Raw genomic sequence first — 24,886 nt, 5'->3', positions numbered from 1 at the left:
CATACCTCATTTCCCTGTTAACTGCTCGTAGCCTGGTACATCATGCCTCCAAGCTTTTGCTTCTGTTCTTCCTTATGGTCAAACGTTATTTCCTGCTTTCATTCATTAGCCAAAGCCATCCAATACAACACTGAGCTTGGGATAATCCCCAGAAAATTTTCCCTGAGTCCCAGATTAATTTAAATGTCCTTAATCTGTGCTTCGTTAGAGCTTTTACATTGCCTTCCTGTTAGCAGTTGATGTGTTGTATTTGATTTATCAGTTTACGTGATTCTTTCCCCTTCTAGACTACCCATTCTTCAAGGGCAAAGAAACAATAAATAAATACAGAATCTAGTGTGTATAACATAATCGGTGCTAACAAAATATGTCCTAATTTGAGCTAAAATTAAATGTGTCGATGTATTATTGTTTGCAGTTGCACTGACAGATAATTAAACCAGAAAACCATTCCTAAGGAAATGCATCTTGGTGAAGTGAAATAAGTATGGCTTTAGCTTAGATAAACTTAAATTTGAATTTCAATTCTGCTGCTTATTAGTGATGTAACTCTGATTCAATCACTTACCCTATCTGAACTTTAGTTTTGACATTTGTACCCATAAGTATAGTACTAAGTACTAAGGTTGTGGCTATAAAATATACATAAAATACCTTGTACAATGTACATGCTCAGTAAGCTTCTTTACCTTACTTCTTTTTCTTTTAACACTTCTAAATTAAAAAAAAATGCCATAGGGCTGCATATCTATATCTATTTGTTGCATGTTTAGATATGAAAAAGTCAGACAATACACACTAGACATACTGTGTGTCCTTGCTTATTTCTGTTCTTTTACTTCAAATGCTCTTCTCCTAGCCTCGATCTCTAATTGGTAAATTCATACTCTTCTTTCACTGCTCAGCTCAAATCTTACCTTCTCAGTAAAGTCTCTAAGAATTAACGGATAGATCATCTGGGTTTCCACAATACCTTTGTAGTGATTTTATTACAATATATTATATATTATTAAATCAAAATTGTAATGCCAAATGGATTCCCTTAGCTTTGAAAAATTTTGTGGTTGAAGATCATTTTTCAAAATAAATAATGAAACATATACTAAAATAATTTCTGGACAAGCAAGATCTTTTCATTTTAGTTTTGAAAAAGCAATAACATTTAAAAACATAACACATTATTAAAATGAAAATATATATAAATCCAGGCACTTTTTTTTTTTTTTTTTTTTTTGCGGTACGCGGGCCTCTCACTGCACTGGCCTCTCCCGTTGTGGAGCACAGGCTCCGGACGCGCAGGCTCAGCGGCCATGGCTCACAGGCCCAGCTGCTCCACGGCATGTGGGATCCTCCCGGACCGGGGCACAAACCCGTGTCCCCTGCATCGGCAGGCGGACTCCCAACCACTGCGCCACCAGGGAAGCCCCAGGCACTTTTTAAATACATTCATTGGTTAAGCTTTTGTGGTCAAAAATTAAATCCACTTGGTAAAAAACAAACAAACAAACAGAAAACAAAACCTAAACTAAATGTTAGAAGATGTAATAAATTATAGTATGTAGAATTACATACATTTGACCAAGGCATTTATTACATATAAAAATATCAGTATTTGAATAGCACTGTAATATAAAAAGTTATGTTAAAGAAAAGCAACACAGATAATGTGTTAGAACTGTTGCACTTCACCTTTTTAAAGAAAAACTGGCTAATTGCAGTTCAAATTAATTTTAATTTTTATAGCTTAAAAGTCCCTACAGTAGCCTCTAGAGTATTCACCGATAAACACAAGAACATTAGAACATTAGCTATATTTATAAACCCAAGAACGTTAAGCAATTAGTTAAATTTACCTTAATAACCAAATCAAACTTCTGGTGAAAGTCTCTATTTACTGGCTCCAGGAGACTAAGTTCTGCAGTCCTTGGATGCATATGAAAAAATCGTGGGTAATCCTCAGGAGTCCCTGAAAGACATTGATATTTCAGCACTTAATTGAGAACAATAAGTAATATGTGTATTTGCTATATCTATTTCCCTTCATTAACTGAGGAACAAAATCATAATTTTATTAGTAAATTAAGTTTCAAAATTATACAGTCTAGGGAAAGCAGATGCAAATGTGGTATATCATTCATTAGTTTATGAGTAAGAGGGTGAAAATACCTGTTTGGATGATTTTCCAAATATCTCTTATTAAGTGAGTGCTTTAATTAATTTGAAACTTCATCACATAAAAGAGATATAAAGTGTATTGAGAACAAATTTTGAATTATAAAATTGTATTTTAGTGGTACATAAATCTTAATTATAATCTGCATCGTCTTTCACCATATCTTGTGACAATGACTAGTAATTTGTACCAAGTTGCTTGGAAATTAAAATAAGAATATCCTGTTCTAGCTGGGCAAATATTTTTTCTTAAGATAAGTATTCAGCTAAATAAATCAATCATATGAAATAAATAAAATATTTTGAATTACTCAGTGTCTAGAGAGGATATTTCTTAAATGCAGCCATTTTAGTGAGTTGAAATTTCCTTGAATTGTATCATTTTCCTTTGTATACTACAACATTCTTTTTTTCCAAAGTGAAGATAAAGTGGAAGTCAAATCATATAACTGTGGAATATATGCATTTAGCATAACAATAATGATAAGAATAAAATAATACGCCTGCCAATTATTGAATCCTACGCTGTACTAAATGCTTTATATAAGTAATCATTGATAACTCTGTAAATCATTCCCATTTTACACAGGAGAACTTAGGAGATTTGCAATATTAAGTAATTTGTCCAAAGTCAAAGAGACAATGTCAGACAGAACTTACATTCAAATCTAGGTTGACAGACGCCAAAAATATCCAAAAATGTGTTAATTGCTATACTGTTTTGCTTCAACTATGAGACAAGAAAGAAAATCTTCCTGGGCATTATGTGAGGGGAGAAAATGTATGCCAGTAAAATAGACTTTAAAATCCAGAAATTAGGGCTTCCCTGGTGGCACAGTGGTTGAGAGTCCGCCTGCCGATGCAGGGGACACGGGTTCGTGCCCCGGTCCGGGAAGATCAGACATGCCGGGGAGCGGTTAGGCCTGTGGGCCATGGCCGCTGAGCCTCTGCGACCGAAGCCTGTGCTCCGCAACAGCAGAGGCCACAACAGTGAGAGGCGCGCGCACCGCAAAAAAAAAAAGAAAAAAGAAATCCAGAAATAGTCAAAATTGCATTTGAAAATTGAGCTTATGATAAAGGAGTCGTCTCAAAATAATAACGGAAAATGGATTTTTGAATAGGAACATTAAGAATAGGAGAGACAGAAAATGATAAAATTGTGTCTATTCTTCATACAATATACTAGAGTAAACCCGAAATGGATAAGATATTCATGCACAATAAGCAATAAAACAACACAAGAGCTAGTAATAGATGAAAACATGGATGAATTCTATTCTAATGTGAGAGTGGGCATAACTTTCCTACCTATGGCTCAAAATAAAGAATTAATAAGGAAAAAGGGTGATAAATTTAATGGCATTACAAATTGCATGGCAAAACACAATAAACAAAGTAAAACTGCAGGTGACAAACTAGGGAAATATTTGTATTTACGTCAGAGACAAAGGCTCATATCCCTAACATACGTACATTTTCAAATTAGAAAAGTAAAAGATCAGCAATATATTTTTTAAAAAGTTTTGGGATAGAGAATGAACAGACGGTTCACAGAAAGAGAAAGGCAGATGCCTCTTGACCGCACACAAAGATATTCACCTTTATACATAAGAAGAAAAACTCAAAACCACACGGAGATTCTATTTCTCTCTTGCTCAGTTAGCAATGGTCCAAGGTGGATGCCAAAATCCATGAACTGAATTTTTGCTAATGATCCCACCATTTTTCTCACTATACTGGTTCAAATCTCCTTATTCCTCTAATACAACTCTGCATATATTTTCCAAATGATTCTTCCTTGTCTGTCATTCTCTCCATGGTTTTCACTCACACAGTGTTTGTTCATTCAGAGTCTTGTCATTTCATGCTTCTACGACTGTGATAGCCTCCTAAATCTTCTAACATCCCATTTACTTATAATCACTGAAATGAACTTTACATGAAATAAATGCCACTTTACTCTCCCAGTTAGCTAGATACAATTTTTACTTATTGTTTACTGTGGTGATCCCCAAAGTAGGATTGAGGAAAAAATATCAAACCTCTTGGAACAGGTTAAGATGGCGGAAGAGTAAGATGCGGAGATCACCTTCCTCCCCACAGATACAACAGAAATACATCTACACGTGAAACAACTCCTACAGAATACCTACTGAACACTGGGAGAAGACCTCAGACCTCCCAAAAGGCAAGAAACCCCCCACCTACCTGGGTAGGGCAAAAGAAAAAAGAATAAACAAAGACAAAAGGATAGGGACGGGACCTGCACCAGTGGGAGGCAGCTGTGAACGAGGAAAGTTTTCCAAACACCAGGAAGCCCCTTCGCGGGCAGAGACTGTGGGTGGCGGAGGGGAAAAGCTTCGGAGCCGCAGAGGAGAGCACAGCAACATGGGTGCGGAGGGCAAAGCGGAGAGATTCCCGCACAGAGGATCAGGGCCAACCGGAACTCACCAGCCCGAGAGGCTTGTCTGCTCACCCGCCACAGCGGGCGGGGCTGTGAGCAGAGGCTCCGGCTTCGGTTGGAGCGCAGGGAGAGAACTGGGGTTGGCGGCGTGAACACAGCCTGCAGGGGGTTAGTACGCCACGGCTAGCAGGGCGGGAGTCCGGAGAAAAGTCTGGACCTGCCGAAGAGGCAAGAGACTTTTTCTTACCTCTTGGTTTCCTGCTGCGCCAGGAGAGGGGATTAAGAGCGCTGCTTAAAGGAGCTCCAGAGACGGGCGCGAACCGCGGCTAAAAGCGCGAACCCCAGAGACGGGCATGAGACGCTAAGGCTGCTGCTGCCCCCACCAAGAAGCCTGTGTGCGAGCACAGGTCACTATCCACACCCTGCTTCTGGGGAGCATGTGCGGCCCGCCACTGCCAGGGTCCCGGGGGCAAGGCTCAACTCCTCCGGGAGAACGCACAGCGCACCTCAGGCTGGTGCAACGTCACGCAGGCCTCTGCCGCCGCAGGCCCGCCCAGCACTCCGTGCCCCTCCCTCCCCCTCGGCCTGAGTGAGCCAGAGCTACAGAATCAGCGGCTCCTTTAACCCCGTCCTGTCTGAGCGTCCTGTCTGAGCAAAGAACAGACGCCTTACGGCGACCTACACGCAGAGGCGGGGCCAAATCCAAAGCTGAGCCCCTGGGAGCTGTGAGAACAAAGAAGAGAAAGGGATATCTCTCCCATCAGCCTCAGAAGCAGCAGATTAAAGCTCCACAATCAACTTGATGTACCCTGCATCAGTGGAATACATGAATAGACAACGAATCATCCCAAATTAAGGAGGTGGACTTTCAGAGCAAGATTTATGATTTTTTCCCCTTTTCCTCTTTTTGTGAGGTGTATGTGTATGCTTCTGTGTGAGATTTTGTCTGTATAGCTTTGCTTCCACCATTTGTCCTAGGGTTCTGTCTGTTTTTTTTTTTCTCTTAATAATTATATTTTTATTTTAATAACTTTATTATATTTTATCTTACTTTAACTTCTTTTTTCCTTCCTTCCCTCCTTCCTTCCTTCCTCCCTCCCTCACTCCCTCCTTTCTTTCTTTCTTTCTTTCTTTCTTTCTTTCTTTCTACTTCTACTAATTCTTTCTTTCTACTTTTTCTCCCTTTTATTCTGAGCCGCGTGGATGAAAGGCTCTTGGTGCAGCAGCCAGGAGTCAGTGCTGTGCCTCTGAGGTGGGAGAGCCAACTTCAGGACACTGGTCCACAAGAGACCTCCCAGCTCCACAAAATATCAAACAGCAAAAATCTCCCAGAGATCTCCATCTCAACACCAGCACCCAGCTTCACTCAACGACCAGCAAGCTACAGTGCTGGACTTCCTATGCCAAACAACTAGCAAGACAGGAACACAACCCCACCCATTAGCAGAGAGGCTGCCTAAAATCATAATAAGTCCACAGACACCCCAAAACACACCACCAGACGTGGACCTGCCCACCAGAAAGACAAGATACAGCCTCATCCACCAGAACACAGGCACTAGGCCCCTCTACCAGGAAGCCTACAAACCCACTAAAACAACCTTAGCCACTGGGGACAGACACCAAAAACAACGGGAACTACGAACCTGCAGCCTGCAAAAAGGAGACCCCAAACACAGTAAGATAAGCAAAATGAGAAGACAGAAAAACACACAGCAGATGAAGGAGCAAGATAAAAACCCACCAGACCTAACAAATGAAGAGGAAATAGGCAGTCTACCTGAAAAAGAATTCAGAATAATGATAGTAAAGATGATCCAAAATCTTGGAAACAGAATAGACAAAATGCAAGAAACATTTAACAAGGACCTAGAAGAACTAAAGATGAAACAAACAACGATGAACAACACAATAAATGAAATGAAAAATACTCTAGATGGGATCAATAGCAGAATAACTGAGGCAGAAGAACGGATAAGTGACCTGGAAGATAAAATAGTGGAAATAATTACTGCAGAGCAGAATAAAGAAAAAAGAGTGAAAAGAACTGAGGACAGTCTCAGAGACCTCTGGGACAACATTAAATGCACCAATATTCGAATTATAGGGTTCCAGAAGGAGAAGAGAAAAAGAAAGGAACTGAGAAAATATTTGAAGAGATTATAGTTGAAAACTTCCCTAATATGCGAAAGGAAATAGTTAATCAAGTCCAGGAAGCACAGAGAGTCCCACACAGGATAAATCCAAGGAGAAATACGCCAAGACACATACTAATCAAACTATCAAAAATTAAATACAAAGAAAACATATTAAAGCAGCAAGGGAAAAACAACAAATAACACACAAGGGAATCCCCATACGGTTAACAGCTGAAACTCTGTAAGTCAGAAGGGACTGGCAGGACATATTTAAAGTGATGAAGGAGAAAAAACTGCAACCAAGATTACTCTACCCAGCAAGGATTTCATTCAGATTTGATGGACAAATTAAAACCTTTACAGACAAGCAAAAGCTGAGAGAGTTCACACCACCAAACCAGCTCTACAACAAATGCTAAAGGAACTTCTCTAGGCAAGAAACACAAGAGAAGGAAAAGACCTACAATAACGAACCCAAAACAATTAAGAAAATGGGAATAGGAACATACATATCAATAATTACCTTAAATGTAAATGGACTAAATACTCCCACCAAAAGACATAGATTGGCTGAATGGATACAAAAACAAGACCCATATATTTGCTGTCTACAAGAGACCCACTTCAGACCTAGAGACACATACAGACTGAAAGTAAGGGGATGGAAAAAGATATTTCATGCAAATTGAAACAAAAAGAAAACTGAAGTAGCAATTCTCATATCAGACAAAATAGATATTAAAATAAAGAATATTAGAAGACACAAAGAAGGACACTACATAATGATCAAGGGATTGATCCAAGAAGAAGATGTAACAATTATAAATATTTATGCACCCAACATAGGAGCACCTCAATATATAAGGCAAATACTAACAGCCACAAAAGGGGAAACCGACAGTAACACACTCACAGTAGGGGGCTTTAACACCCCACTTTCACCAATGGACAGATCATCCAAAATGAAAATAAATAAGGAAACACAAGCTTTAAATGATACATTAAACAAGATGGACTTAATTGATATTTATAGGACATTCCATCCAAAAACAACAGAATACACATTTTTCTCAAGTGCTCATGGAACATTCTCCAGGATAGATCATATCTTGGGTCACAAATCAAGCCTTGATAAATTTAAGAAAATTGAAATTGTACCAAGTATCTTTTCCGACCACAATGCTATGAGACTAGATATCAATTACAGGAAAAGATCTGTAAAAAATACAAACACATGCAGGCTAAACAATACACTACTTAATAATGAAGTGATCACTGAAGAAATCAAAGAGGAAATTAAAAAATACCTAGAAACAAATGACAATGGAGACACAACGACCCAAAATCTATGGGATGCAGCAAAAGCAGTTCTAAGAGGGAAGTTTATAGCAATACAATGCTACCTTAAGAAATAGGAAACATCTCGAATAAACAACCTACCCTTGCACCTCAAGCAATTAGAGAAAGAAGAACAAAAAACCCCAAAGTTAGCAGAAGGAAAGAAATCATAAAAATCAGATCAGAAATAAATGAAAAAGAAATGAAGAAAACAATAGCAAAGATCAATAAAACTAAAAGCTAGTTCTTTGAGAAGATAAACAAAATTGATAAACCATTAGCCAGACTCATCAAGAAAAACAGGGAGATGACTCAAATCAATAGAATTAGAAATGAAAAAGGAGAAGTAACAACTGACACTGCAGAAATACAAAAGATCATGAGAGATTACTACAAGCAACTCTACGCCAATAAAATGGACAACCTGGAAGAAGTGGTCAAATTCTTAGAAATGCACAACCTGGCGAGACTGAATCAGGAAGAAATAGAAAATATGAATAGACTAATCACAAGCACTGAAATTGAAACTGTGATTAAAAATCTTCCAACAAACAAAAGCCCAGGACCAGATGGCTTCACAGGCAAATTCTATCAAACATTTAGAGAAGACCTAACACCTATCCTTCTCAAACACTTCCAAAATATAGCAGAGGGAGGAACACTCCCAAACTCATTCTACAAGGCCACCATCACCCTGATACCAAAACCAGACAAGGATGTCACAAAGAAAGAAAACTACAGGCCAATATCACTGATGAACATAGATGCAAAAATCCTCAACAAAATACTAGCAAACAGAATCCAACAGCACATTAAACGGATCATACACCATGATCAAGTGGGGTTTATTCCAGGAATGCAAGGATTCTTCAATATATGCAAATTAATCAACGTGATACACCATATTAACAAATTGAAGGAAAAAACCATACGATCATCTCAATAGATGCAGAGAAAGCTTTCACAAAATTCAACACCCATTTATGATAAAAGCTCTGCAGAAAGTAGGTATAGAGGGAACTTTCCTCAACATAATAAAGGCCATATATGACAAACCCGCAGCCAACATCATCCTCAATGGTGAAAAACTGAAAGCATTTCCACTAAGATCAGGAACAAGACAAGGTTGCTCACTCTCACCACTCTTATTCAACATAGTTTTGGAAGTTTTAGCCACAGCAATCAGAGAAGAAAAGGAAATAAAAGGAATCCAAATCGGAAAAGAAGAAGTAAAGCTGTCACTGTTTGCAGATGACATGATACTATACATAGAGAATCCTAAAGATACTACCAGAAAACTACTCGAGCTAATCAATGATTTGGAAAAGTAGCAGTATACAAAATTAATGCACAGAAATCTCTGGCATTCCTATACACTAAAGATGAAAAATCTGAAAGTGAAATCAAGAAAACACTCCCATTTACCATTGCAAAAAAAAGAATAAAATATCTAGGAATAAACCTACCTAAGGAGACAAAAGACCTGTATGCAGAAAATTATAAGACACTGATGAAAGAAATTAAAGATGATACAAATAGATGGAGAGATATACCATGTTCTTGGACTGGAAGAATCAACATTGTGAAAATGACTCTACTACCCAAAGCAATCTACAGGTTCAATGCAATCCCTATCAAACTACCACTGGCATTTTTCACAGAACTAGAAGAAAAAATTTCGCAATTTGTATGGAAACACAAAAGACCCCGAATAGCCAAAGCAATCTTGAGAACGAAAAATGGAGCTGGAGGAATCAGGTTCCCAGACTTTGGACTATAGTACAAAGCTACAGTAATCAAGACAGTATGGTACTGGCACAGAAACAGAAAGATAGATCAATGGAACAGGATAGAAAGCCCAGAGATAAACCCACGGACATATGGTCACCTTATCTTTGATAAAGGAGGCAGGAAAGTACAGTGGAGAAAGGACAGCCTCTTCAATAAGTGGTGCTGGTAAAACTGGACAGATACATGTAAAAGTATGAGATTAGATCACTCCCTAACACCATACACAAAAACAAGCTCAAAATGGATTAAAGACCTAAATGTAAGGCCAGAAACTATCAAACTCTTAGAGGAAAACATAGGCAGAACACTATATGACATAAATCACAGCAAGATCCTTTCTGACCCACCTCCTAGAGAAATGGAAATAAAAATAAACAAATGGGGCCTAATGAAACTTCAAAGCTTTTGCACAGCAAAGGAAACCATAAACAAGACCAAAAGACAACCCTCAGAATGGGAGAAAATATTTGCAAATGAAGCAACTGACAAAGGATTAATCTCCAAGATTTACAAGCAGCTCATGCAGCTCAGTATCAAAAAAACAAACAACCCAATCCAAAAATGGGCAGAAGACCTGAATAGACATTTCCCCAAAGAAGATATACAGACTGCCAACAAACACATGAAAGAATGCTCAACATCATTAATCATTAGAGAAATGCAAATCAAAACTACAATGAGATATCATCTCACACCAGTCAGAATGGCCATCATCAAAAAATCTAGAAACAATAATGCTGGAGAAGGTGTGGAGAAAAGGGAACACTCTTGCACTGCTGGTGGGAATGTGAATTGGTTCAGCCACTATGGAGAACAGTATGGAGGTTCCTTGAAAAACTACAAATAGAACTACCATATGACCCAGCAATCCCACTACTGGGCATATACCCTGAGAAAACCAAAATTCAAAAAGAGTCATGTACCAAAATGTTCATTGCAGCTCTATTTACAATAGCCCGGAGATGGAAACAACCTAAGTGCCCATCATTGGATGAATGGATAAAGAAGATGTGGCACATATATACAATGGAATATTACTCAGCCATAAAAAGAAACGAAATTGAGCTATTTGTAATGAGGTGGATAGACCTAGAGTCTGTCATACAGAGTGAAGTAAGTCAGAAAGAAAAAGACAAATACTGTATGCTAATACATATATATGGAATTTAAGAAAAAAAAATGTCATGAAGAACCTAGGGGTAAGACAGGAATAAAGACACAGACCTACTGGAGAACGTACTTGAGGGTATGGGGAGGGGAAAGGGTGAGCTGTGACAGGGCGAAAGAGAGTCATGGACATATATACACTAACAAACGTAAGGTAGATAGCTAGTGGGAAGCAGCCGCATGGCACAGGGATATCGGCTCGGTGCTTTGTGACCGCCTGGAGGGGTGGGATAGGAAGGGTGGGAGGGAGGGAGACGCAAGAGGGAAGAGATATGGGAACATATGTATATGTATAACTGATTCACTTTGTTATAAAGCAAAAACTAACACACCATTGTAAAGCAATTATACCCCAATAAAGATGTTAAAAAAATAAATAAAATGTGTTTCTTATAGATAGCATGTAGTAAGATCATGTTTTTCTTTTTCTCTTTTTAGTATTGTGCCAATCTGAATCTTTTAATTAGAACATCGAATCCATTTACATTGATTGTGATTACTAAAAAGATGGTATTTACCTCTGCCATTTTGCTGTCTTCTATATATCTTATGCCCTTTTTGTTCCTCTATTGTTCCATTACTGCTTTATTTTTCATGTGTACTGTTTAAATTCCTTTGTTTTGTGCTTTACTATAAATCTTCAAATTATGTAAACAATTAAATTGTTAAACTATTCTCCTAGTGGCTATGCTGGGAATTAAGATTGATGTCTTAATTTATGGCAATCTAATTTGGACTAATAGCAACTTAACTTCAATAGTAGATAAAAATTTTACTCCTGTATAACTCTATTTTACCTTTGCTCTTTGCTGTTATTATCACAATTTACATGTTTCTACTTTGTCCATCAATATAGATGTATAATTATCGATTTATGATATTTTCTTTAAATCAAATAAGAGAAAGAAGAATTACTAGCATGTGTGTGTGTGTGTGTGTGTGTATATATATATATAATGTCTTTTATACTTAACTATGTAGTTATTTTTACCAGTGTTCTTTATTTCTTCATGTAGAACTGAGATACTTTCTATTGTGCTTTCATTTCAGCCTTAGGTCTCTATCCTTCAGTATTTCTTGTAGCAAAGGTGTGTTACTGATAAATTCTCAGATTATCTGGGAATATCTTAATTTCTCATTTATTTTTGAAGGCTATATTTGCTGTATTTAGAACTATTAATGAACATTTTTTTTTCTTTCAGTTCGCTGAACATGTCATACTAATGTATTCCAGTATCCATGTTTCCTGATGAGAAGTCAGGTTATAATTTTATTGAGAATCAATTTCTATTATAAAGTCGCCTCTTTTTTGTTACTTTTGAATTATTTTTTGTCTGTGTCATTTGACAGTTTGATTGGGATGTGTCTAAGCGTGGATTTATTGTAGGTCTATCCTCTTGGGGAGTTCAATTAGCTTCTTGGAGGTATAGATTGTTTTCCTCAAATTTAGTTTTTGATCATTACTTATTCCTATATTCTTTCTGCCCCTTTCTGTTCTCTCCTTCTGGGACTCCTGTTATGCATAAATTGGTCCACAGAATGGTATTTTTTAGGTCTCTGAAGCTCTCTTTGCATTTCTTCATTCTTTTTCTCTTTCATCTTCTCAGATTTGGTAATCCAATTGACCTCTCTTCAAGTTTGCTCATTCTTTCTTCTTCCTGCTTGAATCTTCATTGAGCCCTGCTAGTGAATTTTTAATTTCAGTTGTTATACTTTTCAACTCCAAAATTTGTTTCCTTTTCATAATTTCTATCTTTTTGTTGATATTCTCTATTAAGATGACATAGAATTGGCTCAGGCTACTGTGGGTAATCAACAGCAGTGGCAGTAATTCCCCCATTGATAATAATGATGGTAGGACCAGTGAAGGGGTTGGCAATAGTCGCTGGATAACCTTTTTACACACATCAGCATCCACATCCTCAAGTCTAGTAAACCGACTATCAACAATGTGTGAAAGTAGAAGAGCTTGCCACCTAGCAACTGGGAAAACAAGCTCTGAAGAACACATACATTCAGAATTATATGGATGGACATAAGGGAAACTAAGAGTTCTGGAAAAATAGGTAAAATCAGAGCCATGGGAACCCTGTCTTGTGGCAGAGGGAAAGGGTTTGTGCTTCTATTCTTAACAGTTTTGCATGACTTAGGAAACATACTTTATTTTTCTTCCTAATGGTAATAACAACATCAACTAACATTCATCGAGTGCTTTTTTCCAGGCACTAATATTTACATGAATTAGATCAAATGCTCAAAACACTTTTATAGAAAAGTCTATTTTGATCAATCCCTTTGTCAAAGGTCTATTTTAAAGAGGAACAATCTGAGACAGAGAGATTAAGTAACTCGCCTAACATTATATGAATAGTAAGGGTTGAAGTCAGGATTTAAACATGGATAGTACAATTCCAGAGGCTATGCTCTCAACACTTACAATGTCCTCTCTGCCTTTTAGAAATGTACATACTATGAAAATATATCAATTTATTTAACTTAGCTGTGAAAGCAAAGTTAATGATAGAGGTTATAAATATTGTGTAGTACTATCCATTATCCTATTGTTGGAGGTTGATGAAACTTAACGTCATTACGTCATTTTTCTGTTCTAATTCCTGCATTGGTTCCACGTTTCACTCAGAGTAAAAGCCAACAAAGCTCAGTAGTATACAAGACTATATTTTCTGGTCGCCCTTATTTCTCATACCCTCTTTCTTCTACTTCTCCCTCACTGACTCCTCTCCAGTGCTACTGGCCTCACTGATGTTTCTGAAACTCACCAGGCAAACTCCTGCTTTTATCTCTGCCTAGAAACTCTTTTCCCAGATATCAACATGGTTAACTCCTTCAAGTTCTATAGGATTTTACTCAAATCTCACCTTTTCAATGAGACATATCTTGATCAATCCTATTTAATACTGCAACACCCCTTCTGTATCTCCAATCCCATTCATCAGCTCGACTTTTCTCATAGCACTACCATTTATTTTGTATAATAAATACATTTATTTACCACATTGTTTATTGCTTGTTTCTGCTGCCCAAAAACCAGTGCTACAAAGTGAGGAATCTGTCTTGCTCAACAGAGTAAGCACTCATTTATTCAAAGAGATTAAGTGTTTTAAAGTGAAAGAAACATGAATATCAGTGGATACTATCCCATTCTGAGTAACACGGTTCCCCAAGACTATCTTTAAATGTAATGCTTCGGACTTTGCACAGGCTGCATCAACTATCTAAATAATTTTTATCCCATTTTATACTTGAAAACCCCTCTCTTTCTGCTAAAATAACTCTGTCTAAGCAATTTTCTTAGAAATCCTTAGTACTTTACTCCCATGAGACCACATGATATGTGGCTCATACTTTATTTGTATACTTAAAACCATGTATTTTAATTTATCTTTTGGCATGTTTCTATCCATAGACTCTACCCCTCCCTAACCTAGAACATTTATCCCTCATCTTTGTATCTATAGCATCTAGCATAGTAATTGACATATTGTCAAGCCCTCAGTTAATAAAATAAACAATAACTATTTCCTTTTATGTATACCAAACCCCCTACAGACTTAAAAGAGACTTCTGTTTATGTTTATAAGCGCTTTTAAAAAGTTTAATCGTCTAATCTATACAACTGACTTATAATACATATGTAGTTCTAGACACCAAAGGCTTGAAACAGAATTACTTAAGTTTTCTTTACAGACAGCATTTCTAAGTAGGATATAGCATCATATTTTGAAATCTGTCTAACGTCTCTAGGTGGTTGTGTTGTTATATATGTGTACATGGGGTGGGAAGGGGTTAAGGGTAAAGTTAAATTCCATTGAATAGTTATTTTCAAGCATACTTCACAAGTGACCTTCTTCATTAAGAGACGTATGGTCTGTTTTACATATATCTGTCTCTCTGGAGACTATAAATCATGCAAAGCAGCAACATCCATATTTTAGCAAAAGCAATTTAAGAAGAGTGACATGATCAGATTCTCATTTTTGCTTTTGGTACAATTGGCAGATATACACAAGAATGGATTAAAATGGCTTCTGTGAAATTGTTCAAGGAAAAATTAACCAAGGGTATAATGTTTCCTTGGGGTAACACGATCTTTCTCTTTCTTTTTGGCTCCGATAGCTCTTAAATTTAAGTCACATATTTTTAGAATTATGTAATGGTATCCAACCAATGACAAAGTACTAGTAGAGCAAACAGTGTAAGTTTTTCGATTCATTTTCAATTTTTTCTTAGAGAATTCTTTATGAGGTGATACAGAGGAAACTACCAATAGGTGGATTAAATCCTACTTTTGAAGTTGTTTTGCTTCCTCAGTAAAAGTGTTTCTACTTGTTGTTCTACAAATTTCACTGAGACTAATGCTAAAGAAGAAAAATGGTTATTTTTAAATGGTTATTTTTAAATTTAGTTTTACATAAAAAATAATTTCAATAAAATTTCTAAAAAATAATTTCTAAAAAGAAAATCTTTGTTATTAAAGTTTTTTTAATTTGAAACATTTTTTTTCCCTACATGATTCTAGAGCTATAACTGAGAGTGCAAAATGTTAGCAGATACAAACCAACAAGGATGGAATAGAGGATGCCTGGCCTATCTGATGGCGGCTGAATATTCCGGTCCTGATCAATGGCTTCGATCGGTGGGGTAACAATGATGGGGTTCAATTCTTCCTGGAAAAAAAGTCAGAGAGTTTAGTTCAGCTTCATTACCTCAGAAAGAATTGACACGCAGATATTGTAGTCTGGACAGCTAGGTAACACCTGAGCCAGCAGTTAGACTCAGATTTCAAGATTTGTAGTTGAACACCATAGACGAGTTAATTTTGAATCTGAAGAAAGGACAGACATTATAATAATCTCCAAGAGTGGCCTTGCCTGTTATTGTGGAAAAAATAAAAACAAATATATTCAGAGACAACCCTAGAAAGGTAAACTGAGCTCAGAATGACTTGTATCTCTGGCATATTATCTTCAATTATTATAATTCTTAATTTTAACTGATTCTAATATCTGCCCTTCTCTATATATAATACTGGACTCATCATTGCTTGGATTTGTGGTCTGTATTTTAATCGAATAATTTTATAGCATTTAGAAAGAGAACAGTTACGTTAAAATAGTAAAAACTTCACCATCAACTGTAAATATATTCTAGCACTGATAATTAAGTGATTTGAAATTTTAGCAAACTATATAATTTAATACCTAAATAATTGAACTTATCAATTATTAAATTACTTTCATTGCATTTTATGTGTTGTTTACACTTAGAAACTTCTCTTTTTCAGTATCTTTTTAAAAACCCACTTAATATACATTTGATATTTAGAATCTAGTATAATCTCCCTTTAACAAAAAAAATAAGATTTAGACTACATGAAAGAAAATTTGCTGCACAATTGTCAATAACAATTGGTCAATGTCAATTTGTGGACATTGTTATTCTCATCTCATGTTATATCGTAAGTATACTATTTCCCAGAAGCTTTTGAAAATATTTAGCCAGATTCCTGTCTCCTTCTGTATGTTAACTAACAGAGAAAGGAAAAACAAATCTAACACGTTCAAAATACTCTTATTTAGACACATATATACTTAACATATATTCTTAAGAGGCCAAACTACCATTTCTATTTTTCTTTGATTAGTTTTGCTTTTTTCAAGTGGCAAAAATATCAAATTGTTTGAAAAAGTGCCATACATTTTGAAATATTTTTCCTTTGTGAACACTTTAGAAATGTAGTATTAGGATAGGTGGCATGGGTCAAGCTGATCACTTTCAACTTTTTATGTGATCATAGAAGAAACACAAGTGGAACAGTCACATATATCTTTGAAGCTTATATACTACAAAATATATGATGTCTGGTTCTTTTCAAAACCTTCCAAACAGTATTGATAATTTTCTTTTTTTTAATTTTTAAAATTTATTTTTTACTGAAGTATAGTTGATTTACAATGTTGTATTAGTTTCAGGTGTACAGCAAAGTGATTCAGTTATACACACATACAGATCTATTTTTTTTTCAGATTCTTTTATAGGTTATTACAAAAATGAGTATATTTCTCTGTGCTATACAGTACGTCTTTGCTTTGATAATTTTCATCCTTAAAATGGGGGAGCAAAGAGCACACATGTGAAATACTCATACAGCCATGGCTCATGAAAATCACATCAGTTTCTGCCTGATCACTGGAACTTTATGCACATATTCAAACAAACAAAAACACCTCAAGGAACTAACAAAAAATACTCTTGTTTTATTATTTCCATGTATTCCAATATGTATCTGAAAAATTTTCAGGTATATTTTTTACCTTACAAATTGTGACTGACTGTTGTATCCAAAATGTGCATTTAAATATCCTTTCAATTGCATATTTGACCTTGATATATAAGGCTTTTTTTTTGGTCACCTTTTTTTTTTGGTTTTAAACATATACCACTCTGCCTTACATTTAGACCCTATTAATATTGTCTCACTGAAGAAAAGTTCCTAATTTTAACATAGTCCTATACATTCCTTTCTCTTTTCATTTATACTTGGCGATTTCCTCTACCTGCACACATAATCTGACCACCTGAGGAACAGTTGATAATTTTCCCTTATCTACATCTATACAGAGACTATTGTGCTCATCCATATCAAAATTTATTGAACATTCTTGCTGACTGTACATCTGAGTTTCCGTGCCTATAACTTTCTTGAGAGCAGGGGTAAGGATGATTTATATCTGTAGCACCAGAAACGTATGGGGCACACAGACACTCAAGAACTGTTGAATAAACGGCTTCTCAGCTCCAGATTATTTAGAGTATTCTTGACCCATGGATCCTTGCCTTTCTCTCTGGGTTCCTGTGGGACATCCAAATACACACACTGACATTTGATAAGTATCTTTTTTATAACTCCCAGATCTTTGTGCTCACAAAGTTATTGCACCCAACTGGAGGGAAAAATAATGTGGCCATGGAAGTGGATCAAAATGCACAGATATGGGCTCAGAGCTTTTCATTGAGATGGCCTTTTGGGTGGCCAAAAGTAAGTAGTCTCATAAATATTCCAGTAGATTGAGCGGTGAACGTCTGTATCCTACAACAAAACATACCAACCTTGCTAGTAAGTTTTCAATAAGCTATTTAATTCCTCAGAGTTTGAATCCTAATTTTCAAAGTGAGATTAATAATAACTACATTCAATAATTAATGTGAGGATTCATCAAAGAATGTATGTAAAACAGTAAGCGTCATACTTAATATATGGAAATTATTAGTATTATCAAAATTAATATTATTTTTAATTGTGTAATATTGACATTAAACTTGCCTCCAAACTATAAGCAGAAAAAGAGATGGAAAATTTTAATTTCAAGCTGGAAGCTTATTTGAAACCAGATCTTGCATATTTTCCTGAAAACATGACACTAACATGAATCTTGAAGGTTTTATTTAGGATTACAAAATTGATCAAATGTTTCAGGGAATGAAGGGGGACTATCTATCATTGCTATTTAATTTTAAACAGAGATTTGGATGTAAAACCTGCAAAGCATATTATTTAATGATTATACTTAAACACAATTTTAAATAGTGTATCAGGGAGTTGAATGTTCACTTAAAATGAACATTTCATTTTACTTTATTAAAAGGAAGCTTCAGTGATATTCCTTTTCTGTAGACTCAGACACATTACAGTTTCATATCCAATTTAAAAACTCATTCCCCACCCTTTGATTAAAGAAATTTGTGATAACTCTTTGATTTATAAATATTCTGATGAGTTATATAAATGTATCAAGCACTTGCTGTGTGCAAAGAACTCCACTAATTGTTCAAGTAGTGTTAAAAAATAGGTAATAGTTCTGGAACTATGAAGGAGCTCACAGTCATGAGGATGGGGACTCAAATTACATGAACACAATTTAGAAAAAAAATTTATAAAGAAATTTATCAATAAATATTAAAAAGAGCTCTGGTAGAAAACTCATATGATCAAGTATTATGAGTGAATTAGTCAAAATAACAAGAATCAGGGGCTCCCCTGGTGGCGCAGTGGTTGAGAGTCCGCCTGCCGAGGATCCCACATGCCGCGGAGCGGCTGGGCCCGTGGGCCATGGCTGCTGAGCCTGTGCGTCCGGAGCCTGTGCTCCGCAACGGGAGAGGCCACAGCAGTGAGAGGCCCGCGTACCGCAAAAAAATAATAATAATAATAACAAGAATCAGAGATATTCAAACACGTGTAGCTTAAATAAAGCAAATTTTGATTCATATATCAAAGGTGAAATTAATAAAGATAAAAAATATTCCTGCATTTGATAGAGGTTGGATAGGGAGTTTAAAAACATATACACACAGGCTTCCCTGGTGGTGCAGTGGTTGAGAGTCCGCCTGCCGATGCAGGGGACACGGGTTCATGCCCTAGTGCAGGAGGATCCCACATGCCGCGGAGCGGCTGGGCCCGTGAGCCATGGCCGCTGAGCCTGCGCGTCCGGAGACTGTGCTCCGCAACGGGAGAAGCCACAAGAGTGAGAGGCCCGCGTACCACCACAACAACAAAAAAAACATACACACACACACACATACACACACAGGGGGCTTCCCTGGTGGTGCAGTGATTAAGAGTCTGCCTGACAATCCAGGGGACACGGGTTTGAGCCCTGGTCCAGGAAGACCCCCAGGTGCCATGGAGCAACCAAGCCCGTGCGCCACAACTACGGAGCCTGCACTCTAGAGCCCGCGAGCCATGACTACTGAGCCCGAGAGCCATGACTACTGAGCCCGCGTGCCTAGAGCCCGTGCTCTGCAACAAGAGAAGCCACCAAAATGAGAAACCCGAGCACCGCAACAAAGAGTAGCCCCCACTCGCTGCAACTAGAGAAAGCCCCCGTGCAGCAACAAAGACCCAATGCAGCCAAGAAATAAATAAATATTAAAAACACACACACAATTGACGATAGACAGATAGATAGATAGATAATCTAGGGCTATTTTGAGGAGAGTCATTAAAGTGCCTTTATAAACAGTGCAGTTTAATTTTCATATAGTTGGCAATGGAAAACTTCTACAGGTGATTAGCAAGTGTATTTTTATCATTCTGATGAAAAAAATCATCCTAGAGTGTCTTGTAGGTACAAAATGACAAAAAGAAAAAATATTTAAAATTGTACAACCCAGTAATAGCCACTGTTAATATTTTGAGGTATTTTCTATCGGTATTTATCTTCTATGTATCATCTATCTACCTGTCTGTTTACACAGTGATATTTCACCACTTTGCATATATAAATTTTGTTGATTATTTTTACCTCACATATTATAACCACTGTTCTAAGTCAATGCATCTGCTTTTCAAAAAAACAATTTGCAGTAACGTGCAACCTCCACTAATGTTATAATGTTAGTTGTACTTTTTTTTTTTTGCGGTACACGGGCCTCTCACTGTCGTAGCCTCTCCCGTTGCGTAGCACAGGCTCCGGACGCGCAGGCTCAGCGGCCATGGCTCACGGGCCCAGCCGCTCCGCGGCATGTGGGATCTTCCCGGACCGGGGAACGAACCCGTGTCCCCTGCATCAGCAGGCGGACTCTCAACCACTGCGCCACCAGGGAAGCCCAGTTGTACATTTAGGATGTTTATATTGTTTAATAACACTTATAATGTATTCATTACTGCGCTGTGTCTTTAATTATATTCCTAGGTTAAACTCCTGGATGTGGAACTTCTGGATCAAGAAATGAGAGCATGTTGAACTCTTTCAGACAAATTGCCAGATGGCTTTCCAGAAAGATTGCAATGAGTTCCTCCTCAGTAGTGTGTGTTTATAACAGCACATACTTGTCGATACTGAGGGTGATATATATCTGAAATACTGTTAATAAATATAAAGTTAAATTTCTTTGATTGATAGCATAATTTATTTGATGTATTTATCTGTGTTTCTTCTGTTCATTTACCTTGTCTATTTTCTTTTTTAAATTTGGTATTTTAAAATTTTACTTCCATGGCATATGTGAATAGCACAAAAATCAACACTTTGTCATCAGTCTTAAAAATATTTTCAGTATGTTGTTTCCCTTTTAATATTATTTGTTTTTGAGATCTAGAAGCTTGGCGTTTTTATGTATTGAAATATATCCCTTTTTCCCTTTTTGATTTCTGCTTAGATAGTCTTTCATCCTCTGAAAGTCATATAAATGCTGAATTGTATTTACTTTCAGTTATTATGGTTTCAACATTTTAAATTTAATTCTTCAGTCTATCAAGACATCTGAATAGTAAAGACAATATTCACCAAACTGTGGCTGGAATTTTAACCTATTTTTTTTTTAACAGAAGTGAAACCAGTTTTAAAAACTCTTTGCTTTCCCCCTTTTCTGTGTCTTAAATAGACATCTGTATAACATTTAATCACCTTCGAAAACCTATTGATCCTATGTTTCTCTCATATTCTATTACACTGCTTTAATATCTTAATTTATCCATGTCTTTAATGATTTAAAATAGAAATTGACAGTTCCTCTATTATATAAGGTTGATGAGGTTTAAAATTGTGTGTGTGTGTGTGTGTGTGTGTGCATGTGAAAACTAGATATTGGAAAGACACACAGTGATTTAAAATAAGGAATTAGGCTCCAAATAATCTAGATTTACAGAAAAGTAGCAACAAAATTGATGGAGACAAAGATGATAAAATGCCAAACAAGAAAATGCCATCTAATGGCATTGGTTAATGTCTCAAATTTGTCACGAATCTTCTTCCCAGTCCCAAACACACACACACACACACACACACACAAAATTGCTGCTCCTGTTAATGAAATTTGAGAATTGAGAACTACACTATAATTTTTTTCATGTTACATTTCCTTTAAGAATTATTTTATATTCCTGCATTCAGTTACAATATATATACGTACATATGTGTATATATATTTGTAAATATTAAATTAATTAAAGTTTTCTTGGTTTAGATTCTGTTTTATTGGTTTTAACACTCATGTCTAAATATTTATATCATGATTTACTTATTTTTAAATTCTTTATTTTTATTCAACAGTCAACTGAAATATGTCCTTGAATGTTTTTTTCAGTAAGAAAATATGAGTACTTGTATATATGAGAATGTAAATGGGTTTATACCTGAATGAAAATTTGACCAAATATTAGGTTCTCTATTTCACAAACTTTTCCTCTATTTACAAACTTTCCTCCATTGTCTTCCAGTTTTGTTTCTATGGAGCAGAAATCTGAGCTCTACCTAATATGTGGTTCCTTTATGTTTTTTTCATCATTGGTCTTGTAGAAATTTGCTTTTATCTGGAAATAAAATAATATACCAGAATTTTCTGAGTAAAGGCTATCAAATTTTACTGCACTTTGCTTTACTGTATTTCACAGATACTGCATTTTTTACAAATTGAAAGTTTGTAGCAACCCTGTGTCAAGCAAGTCTATCAGCATGCACCATTTTTCCAAAAGCATTTGTTCACTTTGTGTCTCTGTGTCACACTCTGGTAATTCTCACAGTATTTCAGACATTTTTGTCATCATTATGTTTGTTACAGTGATCTGCAATCAGTGATCTTTGAGGTTACTATTACAATTGTTTTGAAGCACCAGGAACTGTGCCCCTATAACAGATGGCAAACTTAATAAATGTCATGTGTGTTCTGACCACTCCACAACTGGCTGTTCTCCCATCTTTCTCCCTCACCTTGGGCCTCCCAAGTCTCTGAGACACAACATTGTTGAAATTAGGCCAGCTAATAACCCTACATGGTTTCTAAGTGTTCAAGTGAAAGGAAGAGTAGTAGTCTCTCACTTTAAAACAAAAGCTAGAAATGATTATACTTAGTGAGGGTGGAAAGCCAAGACAGGATGAAAGCAAGCCTTCTTCAGACAGTTAGCCATGCTGTGAATGCAAAGGAAAAGTTCTTGAAGGAAATTAAAAGTGCTAATCCAGTGAACACACAAATGATAAGAAAGCAAAACAGCCTTATTGCTGATATGGAGAAAGTTTTAGTGGTCTGGATAGAAGATAAACCAGCTACAACAAATGAGGAGTTGCTTCTTATGGATAAGCAAAGGAAGTGGTTTCTTAAGATGGAATCTACTCCTGGTGAAGATGGTGTGAAGACTGTTGAAATAACAACAAAGGATTTAGAATGTTACATAAATTAGTTGAAAAACAGCAGCAGTGTTTGAGAGGATTGGCTCCAATTTTGAAAGAAGTTCTACTGTGGTTAAAATGCTATCAAATGACGTTGCTTGCTACAGAGAAATAGTTCCTGAAAGGAAGAGTCAATCGATGCAGCAAACTTCACTCTTGTCTTATTATTAAAAATTGTGACAGTCACCCTAACCTTCAGGAACTACCACCCAGTCAGTCAGCAGCCATCAACATCAAGGCGAGGCTTTCTACCAGCAAAAAGATTACAACTCCCTGAAACGTCAGATAACGGTTAGCACTGGTTAGCAATAAAGTATTTTTTAATTAAGGTATGTACACTGTTTTTGTAGACACAATACTATTGCACATTTAATAGACTACAGTATAGTGTAAACATAACTTGTAAATGAACCGGAAAACCAAAAAATTCATGCAACTCGCTTTATTATGATATATGTTTTGTTATGGAACCAAACCCACAATGTCTCCATGGTATCTTAACTGCATTTCATGCTTTGTAAACTTTCAATCTGCAAACATGGATACTTAATAAAATCCTGGAGGTTTTTTTTTCTTTATTTCTACTGTATCTTTGTTATTGTACTTGCTTACTTTACCTGGTTTTTTTATCAACACAAATTGATTATATTTTTATTTGGGCACCTGATCTTTATTTTCTTATTCTCCTTGTTAATTCCTCTGTAGTCTGGAAGATTTCTCAAACATAATGAAGAGTACTGTAAGATGGTTAGAGTATTTTTTTATTAACTAGGAAAATACAGACTGAGTCTTGCCTCTCAATTTAGCTAGCTTCTGTGAGCTTCACCCTGTATTGGCTTATAAAATAGAGTAATATTACATCTTTTACTATGAGGTTTGATAATTAACTGAAGAAATGCTTGTAAAATACCTATCACAATCCTCCCAGCAAGTTTTAAATAAGTATTAGGTATTATGTTATTAACAATATTACATATTTTGTTTTCTGCATCTTCAGCTGTATATTTTGTCTTTAATTTCTTTAGTTTTATTATTTCAGTTCTGTTCTCTTCTCTATCAGTATCTTTATTTCACCTTTAATCTCATGTTTTATATATTTCATTCTTTATTAAGTTTCATCTGAAATCCAAACTTTTAAATAAATAACTTGTAATAACTTAAATAACTTCTAATACCTCTTCTTAATAACTTTTTTCATTTTATCTTGAATATAAACTATTCTTCTCCTCTAATGTTGCAGAATCTTTCATGGGATTCACACGTCTTTGAACCAGTGTATTGATTGATTGATGCCTTTGTGACTGTAAAGTTCCCATATTTCTGTGGTGGGAACCTGAATCTCTATTTTTATCCCTGTCTGTAGTTTTTTTCACTCTCTCTTTCAAGACAGTAGCAGTCTTATAGTCATCCTGGCACAAATCTGACTTAGAGTCCTTGCTTCCAGTGTTGATGCCACTTTTCATTTCTTTTTATGTCTCTATAAGTATTTCAGTATGGCCATGGGCAAAGATAAACCAAAGCTACCTGCCATTTCAATCCAGACCTTCCTACTATAGGTTTATGAGCAGGAAAATGAAAAGATAAAGAGGTGTTAGAAAAAACTTTGTTTTCACCTGTGAATAAGTCTGACACTTTGAGAGAAAGCCTTCTTCTCTAACTTTCCATATAGAAATGTAATTGTTCTTTCCTCA

At 36.2% G+C, this 24,886-nt stretch overlaps 1 protein-coding gene across 1 annotated transcript in view; it reads right to left on the bottom strand.

Annotated features, from left to right (window-relative positions):
- The window catches only part of PCDH15 (protocadherin related 15), a 416,523-nt gene that overhangs the window by 313,360 nt on the left and 78,277 nt on the right, over window positions 1–24,886 (bottom strand). The window contains exons 5-6 of the mRNA XM_089897353.1: window positions 15,590–15,698; window positions 1,854–1,966 (exon numbers count right to left, since the gene is read on the bottom strand). Coding sequence (XP_089753479.1) covers window positions 1,854–1,966; window positions 15,590–15,698 — 222 coding nt within the window. The remainder of the gene's footprint in view (window positions 1–1,853; window positions 1,967–15,589; window positions 15,699–24,886) is intronic.

The sequence above is a fragment of the Delphinapterus leucas genome, chromosome 16 (assembly GCF_059928025.1).
Source record: "Delphinapterus leucas isolate spDelLeu-1000000601 "Yukka" chromosome 16, BTC_Dleu_Yukka2, whole genome shotgun sequence".
Taxonomy (NCBI): Eukaryota; Metazoa; Chordata; class Mammalia; order Artiodactyla; family Monodontidae; genus Delphinapterus; species Delphinapterus leucas.
Note: the sequence above shows the minus strand (reverse complement) of the source record. Positions and strands in the feature narration are given on the sequence as shown.